We start from the raw sequence: 27,059 nt of genomic DNA on the forward strand, positions 1-27,059 counted from the left end.
TTTTACTTTTTTAGTAAAATAATTTATTGGGCGATTTTAGTAAAAATGCATGATTTTGATAGACACAGAACAGTGTGATTCCTTTAAGCAGAAAGTCAGTCACCCACTGACAGATATGCAAATTGTCTTTTGACTGTGTAACTTGCACCCTTTTGAATATATTCATCACTATTCCACGTGTCTGCATTGCTGCTGTGCAGTTTGGGGAGGGGCTGGAGACTCAAAGACCTGCCAGGCTGGGATAATCCTAATTAAAATGGATTACATTGTATGTGCATTATTAGATAGGGTTTCACTATGACTTCAATCATGTTCTATTGTTTTTATTGTAAAAACTAGGACAAGCCCATAAAGTTCATCAAATATGGGAAAAGCCCTATTATGTTGAAGGATGTTTTTTTAATTAATTAAAAAAAACAGACCGCCATTCAAATAAACAAAACAGGCCTGAGATTAACATTTGTTAAACAGATGGCACCATGAATAGTTATTAATAAGTAATACTTTGCCCGTTTTTCTATTCTCAGTATGCTTGTTTTTGTTTTCTTGATGAAGAGGGATGTTGAGCGATGGTACCCTAAAGGGCCAGAAAACTGAGAGGAAAATATGAATTATATTTTTAGTGTACAACAAGAAATGTTAATCTTAATCAGAGAGTATTTTTGATGAACTACAAAGGAGCAATTTCGGCATACTGTACATTTAAACTGTCTATTTTTGCCTAATGTATCCTCCCAGGATTCATAAATTAATCATCACTGTCATGTTAATGGTGACTGCACCACATACTGTTATACTATATCTATGATAGTATTAATCATGTGAGTGGGTGATAAAAAAAGTGCAATTAAAATATACACAAGTCAGTCTAATCACTTGCATATTAGGCACTATTTACATGAAAGCCTTCTACATAAACTCTTTATATAAATATATAACATTGAGATTTGTATTTACATCTTTTGAAAACTGTAGTGCGGTGGTATTTGTGCATAGAGGTCATCAGTGCAGGCTAAATCCACACATGAATTGAAAGTCCAACTACTATCCGAATCAATTAATGTCGTTGCCCACAAAGAAACAGTCGGTGGCCGAACTGTGCTCAAAAAAACATTGCAAATTCTAAGCAACCACACACAGAGCACGGTTGTTTGTTTGACCCCGATCCTGTCACTCAAAAGTCAACGGAGTTCCCAGCAGCACACATAGGACCGTAGCCAAGCTCAAATGAAGCAGTTCAAGAGTTGGCACACTGGCTGTACCTGTGAGAGGCACCTGATGGAGTAGATAGAAAGGACAAAAAAATATCAATAACTGCCATAAACATACATGAGGATATATTTGTAGGTTTATTGCTTAAGCACAATCATGCACATGGTTTCAAACCATCCAGTTTGACTTATTGTTGTTCAAGGTCAAAGTCCCGTATTGTGCTGACGATAGCCTACCAGTGGGGAAGAGTTGAGGTGAGGAGGAGCGCGATTTCGAGGATGGGGAGCCCTGTCCTTCGTCACTGGACTGTGACCACTGTAGAAGTCATCCATACCTAGCAAACATATAATATAACCAAAGAAAATATCATCATCCGTCTGTTCAGCAACTTCATAGCCACACCTTTATTTTTGTCTGTGCACTCAAACTTACTGTATCCAAGTGATAAGAAAATTATTGAGCATAAGCATTCATGTTCAGACATACAAGAAAGTCACGTCAGCTGAAAACAGTAACATAAGCTGATCCCAAGAAGCCCACGTCAGCTGGTTTCAATAATTTCCTTTTAAATCTTTGATTGGTTCAGGCTCAAGGAGTAGTCAGTTTTGACAGGCAGGGTGGATGAATTATATAGTATGTGATGAAAATTATGATCATTTTAATGTTAAAAAACAAAAGGTGAGTTGCATTTATAGCCTTAACTCAGAGTGGTATTCCTTCACAAACAAACTTAAAGGATAGTCTTGACCAGCCCATCGAGGCAGATATGGTCTTAAAAAAGGGGCCTGATGGAGGTTAAAAAATACATTTAAAAAAACACCAGTGAACCAGGTGACTTGGGCTTCTGTTGCATTTAAGTCTGCAAATGGATTTTATCAGTTTAAACCATTCACTTGGACAACAAGCTGTACCTACACTGTAAATATCACAAACCTTGTACATGGTACATAAAAACCGTTCCACTGTTATGAAGCGGCAAACATGTAGATCCCTACACAAACTCAGGAGATCATATGCGTAGTAATATTTATTAAACAAAGGGACACAAGTGGAACAAAAACATCTCAAATTGAGTCAACTAACAACAAAAAAGAAAAGGCAAAATGACCTGAAAATTTCAGAATTAAGGAACAAAAAATCTATCAAAAACAAGGAAACAAAGTACGAAATTATCACACTAACAAATACTACCATACAATGCCCTGAAAACCGGGAGGAAATTTATGCTGCGCATAGCAGTAAGCAAAGTAACTGAGTTTGACAGCAGTCCTGGAATACTGACGGCTCCAAAATCAGTGTCACTTTGGCACTTCCATTCAGCTAACCCAAAAGAAAAAAAATCTGATAGCACGATACAGACATGAAAAATCAGAGATGGAGAGTGACAATGATTAAATAGTAATATAAATTTGTGATTTTTTTTGTAGACTGCAAATTCCAGGTCACCTTTAGTTCATGGCAATCAAAGGTTTTTGGCTCACAAATTCGTTCACGCCACCATTGCGGCACAGCTGGCATCCCCAGAGGACTGACATGAAGGACAGTGTACTTGCGACATACTTCAAACTGGCTAAAGAGGACAGATGGTAGGAAGAAAACACCAATTCTTTGGCAACTTTGCCTTTCTAAGCAAACAAATCTCTGCTGTTCAATTGTGATTTTAGATTAAAAACTTCTTCCAAAATAATTAAATAAAAAAGGAAGATGACAAAAGAAGTCTATGCCCACGGGTGACAGTAAGATTTCCGGGCAGGTGGAGGAGCAAAGCAATAAATCAGAACTTCAGTGACTCTGCACAGAATATACTGATTGCTATGCAGATAGGAAATTCCTAACAAAGGCACACACATATACACACACTTCTCTAACCATTAGTCTGAAGAACTATGCCTAGTTCCTGAAAGAAAATCGGTGTTTTGTCGCTGCAATTGATTCAAGGCCCAGAGAAACCAATGCAATCAGTTTGTGCCAACTTAACAGTATTGTGATACAAAAATGATGTCATCACTAAGGGCATGTTTACAGGACATAACCAATCTTTGTACTGACTCCTGCATTACAGAAGCCACTTGGATAAAAGAATTAGAAGCTATCTTTTTAAAAAATAATTTCTATTTGCATTCTACAAGGCTCAAATTAATTCATTTCATGAAATTATCAATTTTATAGGGGGTTATAAATGTTTTATACCACAACTGTCATTTTTTTCTAATATCGGTGCTCGAATAGTTAGCAAATCTGCTTCCCAGTTCTGAGATCAAGGATTCAATTCCCGTAGAGTTCTAACTTTCCTGCGTTTAGTTTTCATGTTTTCTTCATGCCTGCATGGGTTTTTCCAGGTACTCTGGTTTCCTCACACACCCAACAAATACATATGCCAGACTGATTGCACAGTCTTAATTCTCCCCTTGCACGAGTCTGAGCATGAATGGTTGTTTACGTCATTGTGCCCTGTGATTGGCTGGCAACCAATTCAGGGTTTCCCCTACCTACTGCCGATAGTTGGCTGGCATAAGCTCCATCACCCAGAATAACAACGCAAAAGGACAGGAATTATTAAACATTTAAAAGAAGCTCGACATCACAGTTTGATTGTCCACTTAATGTCTTATATCAAATGAATAAGGAAACTGACAAATGAGGCCCTTTTATGTCCACTGTCTTATTTTGTATGAATACATTAGCACATCCCCTGCCATCCACAAAAACACGCATACACTTACAAACACGGACTAAGAAGATGACCTTGAAAGGTGTCTGGATAGAATAACACATGGGTTTGTGGTTGGGTGTGTAAGTGCGTGGGTGGGTTGAGTGCAAGTATTTATTTGTGAGCATGTGCATGAGGTTGTGTATGTGCGCGCATGATCTCTTGTGTGGTTTGTGTAGTTTTGTAAATGTATCCTCAGCATTTCAAGCTGAATCAGTAATGAGCATTTCATTACTTTAGCCTCAGTTCCCTTGGGAGGAAATACACACACTTGCGACGCTCGCACACACACTAAAGTAGAGAAGGCGGTAGCTACAGATGATACACCATCTTTTCTATGTAAGTCAAAGGATTTAAAAGGGCAAGATACTAAGAAAGAGGTGCAAATTAAGGCAGCAAAGAAAGAAAACTAAAATATATTGATTACAATCTACTAGTACTTGGAGTTTAGACTAGATTTAGATATGGTATGGGTAAAGGTGAACGAGTAACAACCAACTACCACATTGATGCTGTGCATATTTATATGAAAATGGCATTGGTCAATAGGCATACTGATATTATTCTTATCATGTTTTTTAATTGCAGAGTTTATGGATGGACCAAAAAGGTAAATATGTTTTATGGTGCTGATCAATTTGAACCAAATACTTCCTCTGGGAAAATTGTATTAGTCTTTAGAGGGGATTGGATCATTCTCATCTCATCTCATTTTCTAAACCGCTTTATCCTAATTAGGGTCGCAGGGGGTTCTGGAGCCTATCCCAGCTGACTTTGGGCCAGAGGCGGGGACACCCCTCATTGGTAGCCAGCCAATTGCAGGGCACAAGGAGACAAACAATAACCCACGCTCACACCCATACCTTTGGGCAATTTAGAGTGTTCAATCAGCCTACCATGCATGTCTTTGTGGGAGGAAGCCAGAGTACCCAGAGAAAACCCACGCAGGCCCGCGGGAAAACATGCGAACCTCCCACAGGTGTATCGACCGAGATATGAATCTAGGTCCCCCACTTTGAGGCCGAAACGCAAACCAATCAACCATTTTCAACCAGATTGTTCTATATTTCATTATTATTTCTGATTCTAGAAGCTATAAAGAATGACATATTTAAATCAATTTAGCATGAGGCAATGGAAAATATCAGCATTGAAAATTTCAATAAGAGGGAGAAGAGAGGGAGAAGATGCATTTATTCTGACAAAAAGAAACAACATGAAAATGGAAATCCACAGGATTCTTGTATGTGATATGAGCAAGGGCATTTAAAACACCAAGCAAGAGTATAACAATATTTCTTGGTGCAAGATTTAGCCTTTTTTCCCCATCAAAGGTCATTTGGTAACCATGGTGACAGTGACTTACCTATTTTCGTAATGTTAAAAATGTTTTTTTTTGCGGTAAATAATATATATGGAATAGATCTATAGGATTAACCTGTACTTAGAAAAGAGTGTTACTTTCTAGAATCAAATATTATAAATTACTGTTGTCCAAGTTGTTATATAATAGTTTCTGATTCCACAAAGTAGAGAGGAGAGATAAAGCTGTGATTACATTTGCATTATTGATTTATAGAATGTCTAGGGAGGCAAAATGACTGAGGCAAGGATCATGCAGTGTCAGTTGGGGGGGGATCAATCAGTTTAATCTGTGAGGTGAGAGAAATTAGAACCGACCATATGAAGAAAGAAAGCTATAGAAAGGGACTCTCATATATATTACTGCTGCTCTTTATGTAATATCAACTGTGACACACCCATGTCGTCATGATGACAAATGGAAAGCAAACCCTTATCAGTATGAAATGTTCATTTCACACATAACAAGGTGGGGATGTTTGAGCCCTAACTAGAGACTGGAGGGAAGTGCTCCCCTCAAGTCAAATAGAAAATGGTAATGTGATCAATGGACCCTTCTTAAAATGTAATGTATAATAATAATGACTAAATTCTCTTCCAGTCTATGTAATGTGATATTATTGTTTTTTCCAATTAAAAGATAATGATAAGATCAGTTTTAAAGTGATAAAAAGAAGGAAATCCTCAAGAACATGATTCCAGGGGGATTTACCATTCAAATTCAAACCAGGCTGAACCACCATAACACGCCCCCATTATTGAGAGAAATAGGAGAGCCTTACATGGGTTCCAACATTGGATCTAGCATTTTCATGATGTTCTCTCTCCCTAAACCCATGCACCTTCTCTTAGGTCCTGGGCAGTTTTACCCTACATACTCAAAAACTCGAAATCTGGGCTTTTTGACCTTGTCTTTACAACTCCTAACCTTCATTGTCTGTATTATCTTGTCACTGCTTCCTATGAAAAACCTCAGCATCTTTGTTGCCGGTACTTCTAGATCCTGTCTTTCATCAGAGCTACTGTCTGTAGGCCATACATCATGGCTATTCTCATCACTATCCTGTAGACCTCTCCCTTCATCATCGCTGACATTCTACTATCCACATAAGACATCTGATAAGGGTTTGTCAAATTGTATGCTTCATCATACAAATCTGTCTGTGAAATGCTTGCAGGAAAGCATTCTTCAACATTCCTCTCCCATAGCTCATTTTCTTCTGCAAAATGCTGTGAATAGTTGAACCATGCACAATAACACCATCTGAAGCGGTGCTCGGACGTTTGGTCGCTGGTCTTTTGGTCGCCGGTCTTTTGGTCGCCGGTCTTTTGGCCGCCGCTCTTTGGTCACCGTTGGTCGCTGTTAGGGTTAGTGCTATGGTTGTCAAATGTACTTAGATATTAAACCCTAACCTAACCTAACCCTAACAGCGACCAAAAGACCGGCGACCTACGGGGACCAAAGAGCGGCGACCAAAAGAGCGGCGACCAAAAGAGCGGCGACCAAAAGAACGGCGGCCAAAAGACCAGCGACCAAACGTCCGGTCACGACTGAAGCAACCTCAGTTCTTAGGTCTCGACCTGGTCTAAGAGGTTGACTGCTCTCACCTTCCTTCACCTCTGTTTATCTGAGATTTTTCTTGGCCTGCAGCTCCTGCCCATAGCTTCAACTATGCCTGTAGTCCCTCATCTTCCCCCAATATTCCTCAAAGTGACAATTGATAGCTGACATATCTGAGCTAGCTCGGTGTATCCTTCCCATAAACCATGATGATTTCTTTTATCTTCATTTGAGTTGTTTTGAGATTCCCATAATGCCACTCTTCAGAGGAGATACAAAGAGGAGAAAAACTTGCAAGTAGCCACAATAAATACCCTTTCTGGTAATAGGCTTTACCTTTATGGATGTAAGTCGCGGGTCAGTGACTTTACCAAGCAATATTTGTCTTTCAAAAATGAGTGATACGTTTTCCACCAAGGAACAACCCCTTTACTATGGCCTTCTCTAGCTGGACATAGCATAACTGGTCAATAAGCAACTTTGGTGAACAAAACACATCTTTAGTCCACACATCTACATTAATTAATACATCAAATAATCCCATCTGTTTTTCCTCAATGTCTTACAATATGTAGTATAATTATGTAAATGAAGCTTTTCAATGGTTGTTAAATAACAGTAGAGATATTAAAATGTTGTTTAATTCAGGTGTGTGGGCAGTAAATTATTGATGAAACTTGTATATTGACCAAAATGAAGTATCGATCGATCAAGGGATGAATGAGCATTTAAGGGTTTATTTGAAACTTCTTTAACTTCTGGTGAGACTTACCATTCAACTCCCCAGAAGCATCACAACCGTCTTCGTCATCACATTCATTCCCACTGCCCATGTTCGTTTCTGCACTTCCTCCTTCGTCTTCCACACTCTTTCTTGTGGCTTTGCTCATCCAGCCAAGTTCCACTAAAAGTTCCTAAACACAAACACTTCATTTCACAGGTGTTTTCATTTGATTCATTTAATGACTGAACTACAAGAAACACTAAGTTGAACAATAGTAGTAGTAAAACTTAAAATGTCATTAGTATAACAGAGGTATACTTCTACTAAAGAACTTATAATTCATTCCAGCGGTGATTTTGTTACAGGGACATATTTTACATTGTTTTGTTCCACGGTCTTTAATACCACCCTCTAAACCCATTAAAAATTATATTCATTTATTCATTCATTTTCTCAACTGCGTTATCCTCATTAGGGTCGAAGGGGGTGCAGGAGCATTTCTCATCTGATATACGTATTTTCCAATGGGAAAATCAGTCTATACATTTCTGATACAGACACTTGTGTGAAGGAACAACTACATCCCCCACAGGTGACCTTTAAACCAAAAAACAACTTCATGCGCAGATAGACTCCATAAGACTTTTCTCTCTGGCCATTTTAATCTAATATCTTATTGTTTTAACTAATAGATGGATGCAAAGAACTGAGACCTCATCCACTCTTTTCTGTGTAAGCACAGCTATTACATTATGTTCGTCCTGATTGGCTGAGCATTATCCTCACAAGAGTCTCGAGAGCTAGCTACGGGCACTAGGGGGTGGACAGCCCCCTGAATCGGTGGCCAGCCAATCGGAGGGCGTAAGGAGACGGACAACCACTCACACTCACACTCATACTTAGAGGCAATTTAGAGAGTTCGACCAGACTAGTCTGCATGTTTTTGGGATGTGGGAGTAAACCGGAGTACCTGGAAAAAACTCATGCAAGCCCGGGGAGAACATGCAAACTCCACACAGTGAAAACCAGCCTGTGATCAAACCCTCAACCTCAGCACTGTGAGGCCGAATGCACTAACCACTTTCCCGCCGAGCCCCCTGGCTGAGCATGTAAACTGAGCATGTAAACTGAGCATAGAAATTCTAATTGCTTGAATAATGAATGACTAAGCTAACGTAATCCTATTAGACTGCAAAACTTGCATTAAAAAAAAAACACTGCTTCAAAGGTCTAATTTACACCTAAAGAGAGAATGGGGCCAGTAGAGGATGAGGAAGGTGAGGCAAAGAAAGAAACGACAAACCTTTTAAGTAAGGCTAATAAGAAAAATAATATTCCACAGATGCATCTTTGTTTAGTTTCTCTACTCACCCTTGCAATGTGGGAGTGTGGAAAGCAGAAATGACAGTCATGAATAATAATGAATTAAAGATGTGAATTAATGGCTGTCATTTAATTGGAGAATACTTGGGTGGCATGTAGATTCAAAGGTGACCTTAAAGTTGGTCACACTTACTAGCACAGTGCACTGCCCATATCACCAATGTTTAAAATAAAACAGTTTAAAGAGAATAAATAATACAAATTAAAGCAAATTACAGTATTTTTGGTATTATATGGCATTTGATGTATGCCACAATTCCAGGTATGTAATGTTAAATACCATGAATGTAATATGAAATGCCAAGAACAAATGCATTTTCAGACCAGAAATGTGTTCTGTCTACATGAAAATGTGTTTAGGGTATGAATTCACAATTATATCTTTTGTAAAACGTTATTTTCCGCACTCTTCGCATTTCACTGCGGGCATAATTCATTAATCTCTCGCTTGCGATTTATGTGGGTATTACAAATATTGCACAATTCTCCACCTATCATGAGGCAGGAGGGCCATGGACCATTCGTTCATTCATTCATTTTCTTAACTACTTTATCCTCACTAGGGTCTCAAGGGGTGCTGTAGCCTATCCCCGATGACTTTGGGCCAGAGGCGGAGGAAACCTTGAATCGCTTGGCAGCCAATCGCAGGGCTCGAGGAGACAGACAACCATTCACACATAGGGGCAATTTAGCATGTCCAACCCTTCATGTTTTTGGGATGTGGGAGGAAACCAGAATACCCAGAGAAAACCCACACAGAACATGCAAACTCCACACAGGTGGATCGCCCTAGATTCTAACCCAGGACCCCAGACCTGTAAGAATGACGCGCTAACCGCTCATTCGCCGGGCTGTCGTCGTGCAACATATTCATGATTTTTCATTCATTCATTAGTATTATTTCCAATAATGCCTATTGAAAAGGCTGGTGTAAGATACGAGGAATTTGAGTTAAGAGTACAATCACGAAAAGAAATAAACTGACAAGGTATCACTATTGATCAGTTTGAAGTGTTCACCAGTGTCACTGTCAATTAAGACTCATCAACACAACCGGTATCATTGCAAATGACCTTGATGGATGATATATGAATAGTTCTTCCAAATTCTGTCTGCATATTACCAACCTGTCAAAAGTGCTGAGAGTGCCACACATAAATCTGTAGTAATTGTTGAATTAATATCTCACTGAGCGTCATTCTCAATATATGCGTGCAATGGTGACATTTAAATGTATGGCATTAAGCAGCACTTCACTCAAGTGGTGATAACACGTGATTGAAAGCCAAGTGAAAGTGAAGACACTAAGACACATTATACACTCACTGACACACACACACACACACACACACACACACACACACACACACATTTGTCCTTCCAAAGTTGTGAGGACTTTGTTGACATTAAGCATTTCTGGAATTGCACTAATGAAAACTAAAGGTCCATTTATGATTCCTTCCTAAATAAAATCAAGTAGACTATAATGTAATGGGGAAATTATCTCTTTTTTTAAGTGCTGTTACAGAGATAAAAGAAAGTTAATGGAATGTGCCGGAAGTGAAATGCTGCACTCACCAAAGAGATTGAAGTATCTTTTCTTCACTTACAGTAATACAGCAGTGGTGGTCAATGAAAATGCTACACAGTTTTCAAGAATTAATCAATCTTGGAAGAGTTTATCCATTTACAAAAAATGGATGTTGGCTTGAATGGATTGGCTATTATTATTTGTGCCACATGATTGAGTGAATCTGACTTTGGATGGAAGTATGATTATTTCTCTCACATATCCTGTCTTATATGGCAGGGATTGTGTGTTTACCTCTGTTAACTGTTCCAGTCTTTGTTTTGCTGCTCTTAGGAGAGGATCTGTGTTACGGACTGTAAATTCCGGGTTGTCCCTTTGGGCTTTTAAAGTGCTGCCAACCACACGACTTGCATAACTGCAGAAAATGAAATAGATATTGCGGTGTTATATTATGTATCTTAGTTCATGGCTTAAGAATGGGAATGAGAAATAACAGTTTCTCAGTTAAACAAAATGCTTAGCCATCTTGTATGAATACAGTAATACCTTGTCACATCGCGGATTCACCACATAGCGGCTTGGCTCCGCCAAATATGCATGAGATGTTTTTAGTGTAGGAATAATAATACAAGCATAAAATGGGGAAAAGGGCACGTCACAATTGGAAAGTATTTCACTGGCCACGAGGACAGTGTCTACTTTCTGTAGTGTGACTTTAACTAGTGAGGAGGAGGAGGCAAATACAAAGAAAGGGAAATTTACGCTGCTATCGCTTGCCATTTTGGAGTAAATGAATCTAACATTGGCTACAACCAAGACGAAGCAAACATTAGTAAGATGTCTTGCGTCACTTTTAGTAAGAAAGCAAAGAGGGTTGTTACGTGTCATGACAAGACTAAGATACTACGTTGGATACCCGACTGCCGAAAAAAGAACATAGCATTGGATACAAATATCATCACATCAAAGAACTGTAGGTCTTTATTTTATTCAAATTTAAATGTTATTTCGCAGGCACTCTCGGTTCGATTCCCACGCAGTAGCGATTATGGTCGGTTGTTTGCTTCATTCGCTCCGCGAAAATTCGTCTAATTTTAGTTCTATTAAACACATTTTATTACTATTAAACCACTAGTTATGTGTTACTTTGTTAATAGATGGTGGATTAAACTTATGTTTGACTGTGTCTGTATATATTAATCCAAGTCCATTTAAATGTGTTTGTTCTGTTGATAGTGCATTATGTAGAGGTACCACTGTATTGCGTACAGCAAGTGCCAACATTGAAGCAAATCAGGGTCACTGTAATTTCACAGTGTATGTTTATTGCCCATGATTATTGTGTCAAAGTAGTGTACGTACTTGTACATTATGTCATTGTTTTTGTAAAAATAAGAGGGTTAAATTACATTCTTTTTGTCTCCCTCAATCAAGAAGACATTGCCCAAACGGCCACATCACTGCATGCTTGCAGCAAGACTCACACCTTCTCAATAGGATGAATAGCTCTTGATCAATTAATTGGACTTCTTTTGAAAGAAACCAGAAATACAACATTGGAAAGAAAATTCTATATGTATACAATCTAACCTGCTAATGATTCGATCAATTCATGCAAGACATAATGGCCAAGTTAGGTGAGAAGATTGTCTGTAAAATAGGAAAGCGATGGAGTGCTCTAAAATGAATGCCGTTAGCTATTATTGATTAGAAATTCAGTGAAAGTGACAGGTAGGCAAGCAGCCTGCAAATTGGAGTACAGTTACCAGGGTCAACGCAATCTGCACTTTAAGGCAAAGGAGCTGCAATCCATTCTCATGAGTTTTCTATGACAGATATAATGGAAGCGTATATCATTTATGCAGCAAAGTGTGAAAAAGAAAGACTCTAAATTGTTCTCTTATCAGGTGTCTTACGACATAGGGGCTTTGGGGAATCCTGTAAATAGGAAAAAAACTCAATTGCATAGCATATTTGGCTTAAATCATGTTGCTGGAAGTTGTTGTTGTAAGGGACAATGATTATTAGTATAATTACTTCTGAGAGTAACATGTAACATTTCTTTTACGGCTGTCCAAAAATTCATTAGAGAAGATGAGGAACACACTCATACGCTCTTTGCCGACATTTTATTTTCCCTTTCATCAAATTAAACTTCACAATTTGTTGAAGATTTTCCGAGTCAGCTTGTCGAGTCTAGGGTCATTGCGTCCCGAGTCGTGTCTCAGACCCCCCCGGCTAAAACAAGTCGGAGTCTTTGTTTATTATTTCTTCAAGTACAAGTTGGGTTCTACGTCATTACATTTGCGATTCAAGACTGAGTCCCTATAACTTGACACCATTTGTCTCGTAGACAGGACAATTTCAGTTGCTAAGAGTCCAAAGTCTAGAAATTACACTCATTTACAATGAAGTGATGCTTTTGTAACACGAACATAATTTTATGCTCCATATCCTGCACCAAATATATGAAGTGTTGTTGATATGCAAGGACAGACAGAAGCAAGCAGAAGTAGCCTACAGTAGTGTTAACACTATTCAATTGGGTATAATGATCATTTAAAAGGTAGTGTCATTAGTTTTGCAATGTAGGTACACAGTACATAGTGTCTGGTAAAATTTGAGGGGAGCCACAACAAAAAATAGTGGAGCATGTCAATGCAAAAAGTGCTCAAGGTTTATTTTAATCAACACCATTACAAGGCTACTCTCTTGTGGAATGAATGTGCTATTGCACAAAAATGGTCTAGTCCAGACCTGGCCAATTAATTCTAGAAAGGCACGCAGTGTGTGCAGGTTTTCGTTCCAAACCATTAGAGCAAACCTTTCCACCAATATGGTATGTTAGAAGTGCAATCAGTGCATTGCAGTCAGATTCTTCTTGTTTCATCAGAAATCGAATTAGTTAAACTGTCTGTGCTGGATGGGTTTGAGGAAAAAAAACCTGCGTGCCGGTGTGCCCAGGTCTGGTCTAGTCAGATCACTACATTACAGTTGCACTTTGTTACATATTCTGTTTGTTTAATCCAGAAATTCAGGAGTGCAAAAACCTCATGTCAGTATCTTGTGCTCATACTTTCTAATCATTCTATGAGATAGCTGGTTTATTTTCAGTGGGCTCTCTTGACAACCTCCAAGTGAATTGGGTCAGAGGCTCAAGAAGAAGAATGGAGGTCTGAATGGAAAGATGAATTGTGAGATGAATCCACAGATGAATAAGTAGATTGATAGATAAGAGAAAAAACGTAAGTGGTCGCAGAGATACTGACAGGTATGTTTCACAGTAAGCCCAAAGCAAGCCTAGAATACACTGACACTAACAGATTTCTCCATCTCAAAAGCTTTTTTTTTTTTTTTTACAATGAACATTTATATGGTTCATCACCTGGTCAAAATCTACAGTACATACATATAAACATGTACATATGTAGCCACTGTAGCCAACCAAGTATAAACACAAACACAAAAAGCTAAATTAACATTATGAGGTTTTCACATATTGTTTCTTAACAATATTCAAGTGTTAGTTCACCGCATACTCACATCTCAACGACATCTTGACCGCTCCAGCAGGTGTGCTGTTCAACCTCCATTTTACGCTCACACAGCATCTCAGGTAACTCAGAGAAAAATAATTGGTATCGTTGGATTGAGCTCTCAAACTCTCTGTAACAAGCAGATTTGTTACCAAAGTGATTAAGTTTTTGCTCTTAATTGAGTGGTAGAATTCCACTAATGGGACTGATTTTACCTTGATATTTTTTTAAGACTGCGACTCTTGTCACCTCTGGATCCTTTGAGAGGAAATGACCTGCAGAGAACCACATGGATAATATTAGAGTATAACCGCTGGTATGACTACAATGGACCACTATTTGAATGTTGAATTTTAGTTATATTTTAAAGGTTCTGTAAAGTCATTTAGATACTTAAATTTTAAATGCCTGACATCTGTTTAAAAATAAGGACTGAAAACATTGGCACAATTGGAGAACAGTTTTTTCAGAATTTATGAGTTATAGGGAGAAACTCTTTTTATGTGAATTTAAGTTTTTGTTTTAGGATGATGCTCTAGCCAAGAGTTGTCACCCCATTCTGGCCCATCCCTACCAATTTATGCAAAGTCTTTCGATTTTCCATTTTAGCAAGAATCAATACTAAAATGCCTTTAATATGCACATTTCCTAGATTTACACAATATACTAAACAATATGGAGACGTTATTTAAACTACCAAAAAGAAAGGAGATGAAAAAGACTTCATAAAGAAACACAGAAACGGAGACCTTGTTACAGGAGTTGATCCACTGTTAGGGTGGCCTAGCAGCTTGAGTGGTGGGCACGTTGGCCTCACAGCCCTGGGTTCATATCCAGGTCAGTCCACCTGTGTGGAGTTTTCTATGTTCTCTTGGTTGGGTTTTATTCAGATTCTCTGGTCCACACAGGAGGACAGACCTGTATTCGAAACCAGGACACCAGAATTGTGAGGCAGACACGCTAACTACTCATCCGCCAGGCCGCTCCCAACTCCAACAATTCATACATTTTTACTTTGAGTTTGCAGCACCTTTAACTCCTATGTCAATGCTATACAGATACTGATAACACTATTACCAACATACACATGCGCTCTTTGCATCTTACCTCTGCGACTGTAGCTGAAGACTTGGAAAAAAATCAGAGTCTGCTGGGAGAGAAGTCCTGGACACTGTCTTTGAGCTTTTGTGTGTCATCTGGGCTGTAGGTGTTGAAACATGTGAGCTACCAGGATGTCCACTAATCATCATGGGGCCAGCTAACTGTAAACCACACACCTTCTCTACCTGAGAGGACCAACAAGAGTGGAAAATGGTTAATGATACAATAACCTGCACCCACTCGAGGACCGGTTATCCCATCCCTGGCCTAGCCCCTATGGCAGCTGTGGGTTGCAGGATTTTGTTCCAAACAATTTAAGACACAGTTTAACCAACGGTTTCTGCGGAAACAAGAAGCACCTCTTTGCAATCCACTGATTGCATTTGCAGAACACCAGATTGGTGAAAAGGTGTCCTCTTGATTGGTTCAGACAAAAACCTGCATCTCACATAGGCCATGACGAGTGCTGGAGCTGATCCCGGCCAACTATGAGTGGCAGGCGGATGGAAACAGTGAATTGGTGGTCAGGCAATCGCAGGGAATGAAGATATGGACAAATATTCACAATCACACTCATACCTAGGGGCAATTTAGAGTGTTGAATCAGCCTACCAAGAATGTTTTTGGATGTGGGAGGAAATAAGAGTACCTGGATAAACCCCACACCTATATTACAATGCTGCTGTTAATTTTAGACTAAGATCATGTGAATTGTTCGACAGATTGGTTGTTAGTACAATCTTCAATGTGTAATGAATGGAAGACCTAATGAAACACTTAATTAAGTGGTATTCTCTATTTAGCACGATTACATGTCGGTGTGTTTGTTTATTTCCCAGGAATCTACTCCACGGAGTCCACAGTGTTCTCTCAAATGTTGGCCCGGCTTCTCTATTGCTTCCTACAACGGTGTGTGCGGGCTGTTTGTGTGCCGTCTGTTTGTCCAGAGATTAGGCACAGAAACGTTCTCATCACTCAGAAGCAAACAGCATTCTGGGTTTCGGTTGTCCTGCCAACCACTCTTTGTTTAACGCTGGATTTGAATTCACATGCACATTCACACAAAGACTCAAGGAAAGCCGAGATTCCCAAAAGAGTGAATCTGTTTTTAGAACATCTAGGTGTGAGGCTTTTGTAAAGAGGTCAGAATGACAAGTTGAAAGAGCTTTTGTGACTCTAGATCCGAAATTCTAATGCTTAGATAATACGTGTATGGAGGTGAACAGAATTACTATTATTTCCATTTACAATGAAGCCCTGTTGAATGGAGGATTGTGTAGATAATTGTTTTATTTAGTCAAAAATCTTAAAGTTAGACCAGCAGTCTGTGCGAATGCCTGTTGTCTCTCTCCTTACAATGGCAGTGATGCGAGGACCGTGCAGCTGGGCATGCAGGATGGCATCATTCACATGATTACGGACCGCCAACAGGGCAAGTTCCACGCTGTTCTGGTTGCTGCTGGCTGTTAACATAACAGCTAAACGTTGGAGCAATAGGACTAATTTTCTCCAGGGTACAGCAAGCTCTGATATCCCCACCTAAGAGAAATACCGACATTTCCAAATGGAAATTCATTATTATTATTTTTCACAATTAAAAGAAAAACAAACAAGTCTAGGCTCACACCAACACTTCCACCTTCTTTTATCATTCCAGTTGCTGTATAGCATTCCAATGCAATCACAGATCAGTTTTTAGCCTTTCCATGTTCTCAGCACTGCTAATTCTAGTTCTACAACTTTTAACACCATTTTACATAACAAATAATAGCAGGTCTTTACCATTCAAATTATTTCAAAGACGCATTTGTAGCATCTAGTAACTTTAACATAATTTGCTGTTACACAGCTTACTAAGTTACACTTTTTTTTTTGCAATGAGATAACCAACACACAAAAATATGTAATTATCATAATGAAAGACTGACACATTATATCATGCATTTCTGGCAAGAAGTACTAGCATACCAAGATTTACAAGTAAATATTTATATAATTTGCCTGATGACATCATAACCTATCCACATTCATCAGCTACTTAATTACAAGCGCTCTACTAAAATCTGTGAGAGACAAAAAAGGGGACACTTACCAGACATCCTCTCATAACATTGACACAGAGTCCAGTACAAGGCCTGATCAATGTTAGACCCCTACAATGGGAACAATACTGCATCCTTACTAAACCCCGTCCACACTCTCTGGATAATGTTGCCTTTTCTGTTGCATCTACAACATCCCCGGCCATTCTTAGCAATCGACTCAACGTCCGTCCTACTCCAAGTGCACGAGAAAGACTGGAGACGAGGAGTTGGGGATGTGGCCCGAATGGATTTATATCCTGCCGTGTCATCTGCAGGCAAGTTTCATAACTTGGCGAGGTGGAGGAGGAAAAAGACTGGGATGACGTTTGGCCAACTCCAGGGTTAAGAAGTCGACAGTAGACCAGTGGGAAGAGTTCATTAAAGAAATTCCCAACTGCGTGATCTAATGAGGAATTTGGGTCCCCCACAAGATGACGATGAATGTCACTGAAAAGCTGAAGTACATGTGGGCGACAGTCTGATGCAAGGCTGGAGTATGCACTATCAAACAGGGTGCTGGTCAAATTAGAAGTAAAAGACACGAGTGACTCAAAGGTATCTGGAAAACAGAGGACAGAAAAACATGTTTACAGCACTTTAGGAAACATATTTGTTCAATCATCCACAAACTTACTATTCTTCAAATTTAATATACAGTACATGTTTGCTCATTATTTCAGTTTTTGTTCAAATTCTAATTTGGACAGATCTATAGTATGCATGTTGACATCGGCCTGCATCTATTGGAATTATCACTGACTTCCCCCCAAAAAAAGTAAGATGTGAAAAGACTAAAAATAGTCATTCATAACTAATCCTGCACGAAGTACTTCAGAGATCACACCTAACACAATGTATTGTGCATGAAAAATAATTTTAATAGTGAACCAACAACCGTGTTCTTAATGAACCCAAAAGACTCATCAATATCAAAGATGATTATTTTTGGGAGTTGGAGTGCGGATTTTATAGTTGTTAGCTATTTTAGGAGGATATATGTGGGTGCACGTGACTATTACTGTATATAAGTGGTCTCCAAACTATTACACAAAGGGACACAGTGGGCGCCAATTCACCAATCTGGTGCCCTACAAGTGCAATCAGTGGATTGCAGTCCGGTACTTCTTGCTTTCTGCTGAAATCTCATTGGTCAAACTGTCTGTCCTGGATCAGTAAGAACAAAAACCTGCACCCACACCGGCCCTCGAGGTCCAGTTGGGAACGCCTGCTGTACAAGGTTAGTGGGCAAGTTAAAAATAATTATATAGCCATTTGAATCATTATCTTCACCAGGGAAACCAATATAAACAGCTCAACATTCACAAATATACATTTCTGACATTCCAAAACAAATCAGTGACCAAAATAGCCACCTTTCTTTGCAAGGAGACTCAAAAGCCTGCCATCCATGGATTCTGTCAGTGTTTTGATCTGTTCACGATCAACATTACATGCAGCAACGACGCAATATGACTGTGCAAGAGAATCCATGTGGATCAGCAGTTTCTCAAATACTCAGTCCATTTTAAAATAATAACGATAGCACGGTTAAAGTCAAACTAAATGCAATTTTTTCCATTCAGCTGCTCAATTTCAATAACAGCAGATTTTCATGACCATGTCCACATGCTTCAATGCACTGAGCTGCTGACATTTTATTGGCTGATTAAAATTTTGCGTTAACAAGCAGTGGAAAGTGGAAGATGATTATATGGTCGATTGTTGTGTCCATTCTGTATGCCAACATTGTGAATCTGTGTTTGAAACTTGGCATTCGAACATGCTGATGTCAATCCAATGGCATTCTTATGCATACACAAACACACACGTACATATAGAGAGAGGGAGGCGAGGTGGATTAACATACATGTTTGTGTGTGCTTAAACAAATTTGCACAGCTGTGGCCACCTGGCAACCCACATAATAGTGATATGGTGTGCATAAATGCACTATAAATCTACATATTTCAACAACAGCATATTAAAACAGTTTGCATACTATTTTTATATTCTCATCAACCACATTCCAACACATTTGTAAATTAATTAAAACTTCGACTACAGCTGAATGGTTCAGGATCAAACATTTTAAGTACTAAGTAAGAACGAAATCTGTGATTTGCATGCCCATGTCTTTGCAATAGGTACTCAAACACAAACAGCATCAAGTAACAAAGCTAAAACTGCTTGGTTCATGTGACCTTTGCCCCAGTCGAGGTGATTGGATGACAGCTGTGATGTGGGGGATAGGGCAATGGGGTCTATAGTGCTAGATGAAATATGCAGACAGCATATTTACAAGTACACTAATGCCCACGCACACCAGGGAAGTGGACACCTTGTAAAACAAAGTCTGACTAAAACCATTCTGGACATATCACAGTTACTTTGTGCTCTTTTATAAGCCATCCTTTGAGAGTCAGCTAGGGTTGACGTGTCAATTATGCATTCATTTTCTGAACCGCTTATCTTCACTAGGGTTGCAGGGGTCCTGGATCCTATCCCAGCTATTGGCACCAGGCCAATTGCTTGGCACAAGGAGACAGACAACCAATTACGTTCACATGCATACCTAGGAGCAGTTCAACCAAACTGTTTTTGGATTGTAGGTGGAAACCAGAGTACTCGGGGAAAACCCATGCAGGGCCACGGAGAATATGCAAAGTCCACACAGGTGGAGTGACCTGGATTCGAACCCAAGACCCCAGAACTGTGATGATTACACGATAACCACTCATCCGCCGGGTTGCTTCATTTTAACCACACACAATAAAAGATTAAATGTTTAAATTACAACACTTACATAGCCACAACTTCTAATAATAATTTATATTAATGATAATAGCAGTTACTAGGACAAAGGAAATTACATTTACGCTGGTTCTGTAAATTGGAGTAAGGTAAGTAACCCTTCTTGCATCATGCCAGGTCACTTATCTAAAAATTGGTGGCAAACAGCCTCAAAAATTGTTTCAATGTGTGATATATGCACCAGCACAAGAATCATTGCACCTGTTTGGAAATTTGGCAGTCTGCTCTGCACAAAGATGGGCGTTCCTGTGTAGCAACACTGTGTCTTAAAGGCTTCATCTTGTGGCTGCACATTTTGGTGGCAGTTTAAACCAGGCATGGCTCATATGAAACTTTCAGCATTGTTTCATGTTCATGTTAAATCGTCTGTTTGTCGAGATTACACTTTCCAAAACAAACTAATTTCACACAACAAACAGTGCATGCATGTGTACTTCTCAAATAAGGTTCTGAACTGCTGTGCTGGTCTGTGCCCCAGGTTACTAAGCAACCCAAAGAAAAGAAAACCCGTATGGCTTTATACAGAGACGGAGAAACACACGGAATGGACAAATTCCCGTAAAAACACATGGGCATATGTGTTCCACTTTGTGACTGTCCCGTATAAAATATGTATATAGAGACGGAATACTACAAAACTCAAAATCTCAATAAGAATGCTTAGAACCTTAATTTTTCACAAGAAAATATATATCCATCCATACCATTTTCGTCACTGTTTATCCTTGTCATGGTCAACAGGTATTTGCGCTTATACCAGATGAATTTGGACCAAAAGAAGACTACATCCTGCATTTGTCGCCAATTAGTCGCATGGCATACACACGCACACACGCACATACACACTCACAATTACACCACCAGTAAGTAGGACTCAATCCCACCGTTTGCACCATAGTCAGGCAAATGCACCATCACCATAACCTAACTTATAGTAAGGAACATGTGGTAATGATAACAATTTTGGCCAGTAAAAACATAAATACAATTAGGTTGGTATTTGTCGATACAGAAAGGATAATGCAGAGTTTAACGGTTTTAATTATCATTTCTTCATGGTTTAGGGGTTTCGATGCCCAGTGTACTTATAAGACATGCCAAAAAGAAAAGAAAAACGTTCTATATCTGCTCAGGTCTTATCAATTCTAACTCTCTAATAATGTGTGCACCCTATGCGAATCTTCAATTGTCACAATCAAACACAGACACACACACACACACACACAAACACACACACACACACAAACACACACACACACAAACACACTTACTAGTGAATAGTCCAGAGAGACAAGTGGACAAGAAGAGTATTCTCCGTTCTATTCAAAGAAGGCCGTTAGAGACGGGCTGTTGCCCATGACAACAACACTTTGGTCGGGATACGTACTGAATGTAAACATTCTTTGGCACTGGCACTTTCATTGGACACAAACAAAACCCGATTATCACAGCCTCAGATGCAGCTTGACACAGAAAGAGAGGCGAAAGATAGTAACAAAGTTTTCCACTTCTATTCTCTGTGAGAGTTTGCCTACTCAGAGACATTCGGACATCAGTTGTTTGTTTGCCTAGCCACTGTGGCGCCCCACTAAATAAACTGGTCACACACCATAAACCTGACACAAGCTACCTATTTCATGATGGACACACAAAGTGGAATGAAGCAGGGTCCTCTAAGCACTTGACAGAACTGTTTAGGCACTAAAATCGCAGAAGACACTTGAATTGTCCATGTCCCCTATGATATCTTTCAACTAAAATATGTTTAGGGCAACTTAAAATCTAAATACTTGATTTATTCATTGTCCAGTTGAACGGAATTAATTATATAGAGGACTTGTTTCGTAACTGTGATTTTTCGGAAGTAGAGCAGTATTTTACATATGTAAATTCTCAATTTCTTCCACGGTCCTCAAAAAAATTACCAACCATTCATTCAATAAACTTCATAAAATAACAGAAAAAACAAATGTGTTTACGTTTTGGGGAAATTCAAAACATAGCTTTTGTTTTCATTTCAGCATTTCCATATCAACATGTTTTGCAAACTGTATTTAGAGGAAAGCGAAAGTAAAGGTACCACTGTAGTATTCGTTTTATATAAGCATCGTTGTTTTCCTTGTTTCCTCGATGTATCCTGAATTCCTACCACACTGCTACAACATGTATGAAATTGAAAACTCTTAACTGTCAGTTGGTGTCATTAAGAACGGTTGTTTCTCCAGATTTTCCCACTGATTCGTTGACAAGTAAAACCTTGACATACGAGTCCCCCAACATACGTGAAATTTGAGATCCGCGGAAAATAAGGAGCAAATGTTTGCCTTAAATTTAAAATGTATGTTGTTACAAGCGTGTTGTCATCCATTACTGTACTTCAATGTCTACCTTGCATGTAAAACCGCAGCAGTTGGGAAAAGCTTTAATTCAGGCTTGACCGTAAAGATAAAAAAAAAATTCTAATATAGAAAAATTGATGGATAGATACTTTTTTATGTTAGTCATTGAGTTTTGAGCTTTTCCTCACCTTGGTAGGCTTTGCTGTGTCCAGCAATCAGGTACTTGAGCTCAAAACTGTAGGATCGCATCTTCTGCTGAGTCTCACTACGAACCGCAGCCATGTAACTGTCCTCCATCTTACTGGTGCAGCACCCTGGCCCAGAGTGGACACATACTCGGAGAGAGTCATCTAAGAAGATGAATATATAGATTTAGAATGGAGGGGGTTTATTTTCTTTCTGAAAAATACCATAAGCACCTTATGCTGTATTGTGACAAGTTATGTATTAAGGGAAAAGGGTAATATAGTCAGTGTGGTACTTTTGTTTTGGTAATTACTAGTAGTATCAGGCATCCATTCTTGAGTTATGAACCTCAGAATGTGTGATTTCACTAACCTGGGCTTTTATTCTATATAATGAATGTTAAATTTAAAATTGTTATTTGTGATATTTTTGTGTTTTCACTGAAAAACAATGGTTGAAATGTTTCACCTATTGAAACAGTGAGATAAAATTGTTAATGTACAAAAAAACAAAACAAAAAAATCTTCACTATAAATGGAAACAATGAGGGACTATGAACATAAAAGTTTTCAGGCTAGTCTAAAGTTAGAACTGCGACAAAAAAATATCAGATAAGATATCCATTTGTAAAGTTAGGCAATATGATCACATTAACAGCAGACTCTTCAGATACACCTCTTGTGGATCTGTACCGGGAGGGCCTCCATTTATTTTACCAGACACTGCACACATTCTGAAAATATCCATGATAGGTTGACGAAACAATCCAAATGATCAATTGTGTGTGAATGTGCGCATGAATGGTTGTTTGTATTTTGGTGCCCTGCGATTGGCTGGCACCCAATTTAGGGTGTGCTCATTCTCAGCTGGGAAAGGCTCCAGAAAGCCTGCAACCATTGTGAAGATTAGTATAGTATGAATAATGGATGAATGTAATCCATCATTCTATGATCTTCCGTTTCTCTAGGGTCTGGTCATGGGGGTAGCAACCTAAGCATGGAACTCTAAACTTCCCTCTCTTTAATCACTTTGTTTAGCTATTCTGTGGAGGTCCGGAGTTGGTCTCAGGCCAGTAAATACAAAGATGACAAAATTGTGTGCTCACTCTAACAGCTTTTATCTGCAACCTGTGGTAATTCTGCAAATGATTAGGATTCAGATCTGTGCTAAAAATGTTATTCATATTTTAAAGGAATGTTTGTACTTTTTGTAATTCTGGCTATTTTATTTGAAAAATAAAGGAAGCACAAGTACTACAAATAGCAAGTAATGGAGGAAGAAGCAAACTAATATTTTTTTTTCGAGGGCTCACAAAACAAAAAAATGGTGGCTCCAAAGATGTAGGGGTAGCCAGAAAATTCAAGGAGATTTGTCTAATTTATCTTGTCTTATTGTTTTCAGTCGTCAAAATTTGAGGCAGCCTACCTGAAAACAGTTCAGGCAGAAAACGACACTAGTTGTCACGTTTTTGTGAGTTGGCAAACAAGCAAGAACATTTTGAGTTGAATGGAGGCCTTTTTTTTCATGCAAATTATGTCATTAGTTTTTCTGTTTCTGATGCAAAGTCAAACTTAAGTCAATTCACAAAAAAACAAAAACAGATTTCTAAATATATGTTATGTTACAGTCATTTTAGTTTTTTTCTCATTTGAGTGTGTTGCATTAAAACCACTGCACATGCCTGTTTACATCTGCTATGCCATATATAAATGAAAATTAGCCATTGTAGTTTGTTGAGCCCTCACTGGAAACAAATCTGATTTAATGCCAATTAGTAAACCTCTGACACATATTGCATTGATACCCCTAATCCAATGTTCAATTTCTCAACAAAACATTTTCTGCAGAATCCTTGAATAGACCTTGTCAGGCAGGCTTAAGGGTGGGATTCCATTGTTACGGGAAAACATACTCCACTCCCCTTTTTTATATCCTTTTCAGTTGTGACTTCAGTGGACAGCTAGGTGATTATTTCTGCTCATTCATTCATTCTCTGAGCCGTTGATCCTTACAAGGATTGTGGGGCTGCTGGGGCCTATCCCAGCTAACTATGGGAATCAGGCAGGGGACACCCTGAATTCATGGCCAGTCAATTGCCGGCCATGTTTCTGATCGTCTCAGAGTTATAAAAACGATTGAAAAAAGAATCAGGGTGTAGATTTTCATAATTTTTGCATGAGGCTTTAATAGTCCAATCCAGAAGGAAAAAGCAGCTTAACTCCACTCAAGTGGAGTTGTAGATGTGTCTTTAGGTGATTCCAACTATATCTGCTTCAATCTTTTTTTCTGACAGAAAACTGAGATTCCACGTATTAAGTCCAAGTAAGAGAAATTGTATTCTACAATGTTGTGCATCATATGGGGTTCTGAGCAATTCTCTCTATAGGTGCCTCATTAAAGACCTTTTTTACTGAGTCTTCATACAGAAGCCTGGGAAAAAAATACATTTTTTTGTGGCAAAAATAAATTTTTCTCACCAAGTGAATCAATTTTAATTTTGCTGGCAAAGAAATAAATAAATTCAAAATTTAGCCGTCAAAAGCAATAATTGAAAATTATATTGCAATATATTTCAACTCCAGCTATTACATCTTTTGAAAATCGGTGTTTAACTTCAAAGGTTTTTTAAAAAAGTATTATTTTGATGAATTGCATGTTTAGTGTTTTTACTTTGTTTACAATGTGTAAAAATTTCAAAAAATCAACACAAGGTTCTGATAATCATAGTCTGCCTACTAACCATTAAATGATTCCCATACCAGGTCAAGTGGTCAGGGTTGTAGTCCCAAAGTTCCCATCTCAAATAGTTTTTGGGGATTTGCAGTTGTGGATTTACTAGGCAAAATTAATTTACTCCTCAAAGAGAAAAACTAAGGGGGATTTTCTGAAGGAGCATTAGATGAAATGATATGGGAGACAAACTCACGATCACAATTTAGCCGCTTTGCGATCCCGGGGATTAGGCATGCTGCCGTGTCTGTGCACTGCACACACTCACAGCATTTAACCTTGAGTGCATGAAGAAGTGCTAGAAATGTAAGTGCAAGTGTGCAGGTGCGTGTCTTGCATGTTTTTCTGTGCACATGCATTTGCAAATGTCTTCCGCGCTATGGAAAATGCCTGAGAAAAATGACTGCAAATAATTTTTGTTCAATGACTGATAATTGATCATTTTTCAGCGTGAAAACAGTCATATTTATATCACAAAAGCTCAACTGAAAATCTATTTATGGAAATATATTGCAATCATTTTCTACAAATTATGTATTGCTGACTCCTGCTCTGTACAATTTAGCTCCAACTTTAATCAGGACACACAAACAACTTTACCAGAAAAAAAGTGATGACATAGGAAGAATCTCACAATCCCAACTGAATTTGCATGTGCCGTTTTAACATAGCCTTTTAACTCCTTAACATGAATACAAATATATCCCTATCATGTCAGAGAAAGGGAATTACATAATCAAGACAATATGACCTGTCCGAAATTCTAAACTGGGCCTTCATTGGTATGTTGTTCATGAACCAGATTCATTACATACTGAGATGATGTCAGGCCATTGTTAACACAATTACATTACCGTATATGGATTCAGCCTCTTTTTTGGGATGCACATTCATGACCCAATTCCTAAGTGAAGACCTAAGATAAATGTATTGTTAGCAAAGTCATAAATTACAGTTATATTTAAGTCTTCAGAGTTACAGTAGATAAGCAATGTACTCAAGAGGTTATGGGAAGTTGGATATGTCTGAATGTGCCCAGGTTTTTGTGTTTTGTGAATTATGCGCATGTGTCCGTGTGTGTTTAGAACAGCTGACAGAGATCAAAGGCAAGGTGATGAGAGGAATGGACTATTTGGCAGTGTATGACCTGACACACATAAACCAGGTACCACCTCCCTACCCCACACATATATCGTCTACATGATATCCAGATTCTGAACTGACTTTAAAAAAGCAAAGCACTTGCGCTTTTAACTCAGAGTGATATACATATTCTTTCCTCATGTCCAGGGAAGATTTTTATCCATGACAAACACAAATAAACATAATAATAACTCCTATGATGATTAAAAAGAAAATAGTTTCACTGACCTTTTTGGGGTCTGTCTGGCACAAGGTCCACCTGGCCAATTTGTCGCATCATGTATGCTGTCTTCACCTCATGACAGCTGTCCGCATTTGCTGATCTCCAGGCTGGTGTGAAAGTTAAGTAGAAAAAAATCACCCAAAACAAATCGACGTGTTGTAAGGCAGCACGGAACATTGCAACATCTCAGAATAAAATTTAAAAAATAAAAACAAGGAAGAGAAAGGTGGACATGTGGCATATGAGTCCTGAAAAGCGTTTCAATCTCCACACTGATTGAAAACTGCATGTGAAGTCTGAGCCTGGCCGGTTCTCACTTTCAGCTTCATTGCTCCCCTGCCAGTAACCCCCCCTCTCTCTCCCTTTCTCTCTCACTCATTCTAGGTACTACATCAATTTCACCCATTCCAAAGGTATTTATTC

General features: G+C 38.7%; 1 protein-coding gene across 1 annotated transcript; it reads right to left on the reverse strand.

Annotated features, from left to right (window-relative positions):
• Positions 1-26,964, reverse strand: LOC144196720 (glypican-5-like). The gene is made up of 11 exons (XM_077717127.1): positions 26,642-26,964; positions 22,543-22,704; positions 17,213-17,763; positions 16,477-16,659; positions 15,127-15,305; positions 14,235-14,294; positions 14,027-14,149; positions 10,778-10,898; positions 7,618-7,759; positions 1,449-1,546; positions 1-1,275 (listed from the first exon to the last, which is right to left on the reverse strand). The coding sequence occupies exons 1-11, from the start codon at positions 26,811-26,813 to the stop codon at positions 1,171-1,173; spliced, it is 1,896 nt and encodes a 631-aa protein (XP_077573253.1). The 5' UTR covers positions 26,814-26,964; the 3' UTR covers positions 1-1,170.
• Positions 26,965-27,059: the final 95 nt, after the last annotated feature.

This window comes from Stigmatopora nigra, chromosome 5, assembly GCF_051989575.1.
Source record: "Stigmatopora nigra isolate UIUO_SnigA chromosome 5, RoL_Snig_1.1, whole genome shotgun sequence".
NCBI lineage: Eukaryota > Metazoa > Chordata > Actinopteri > Syngnathiformes > Syngnathidae > Stigmatopora > Stigmatopora nigra.

Excerpts from the sequence above, each read along its gene's own strand:
- LOC144196720 (XM_077717127.1), bottom strand. The coding sequence starts at position 26,813 with ATGTTCCGTGCTGCCTTACAACACGTCGATTTGTTTTGGGTGATTTTT. Across the intron at positions 16,660-17,212 it reads ATGTTATGAGAGGATGTCTG|GTGGGGATATCAGAGCTTGC; the intron begins GTAAGTGTCCCC and ends TATTTCTCTTAG. Across the intron at positions 1,547-7,617 it reads TGCTTCTGGGGAGTTGAATG|GTATGGATGACTTCTACAGT; the intron begins GTAAGTCTCACC and ends TATGTTTGCTAG.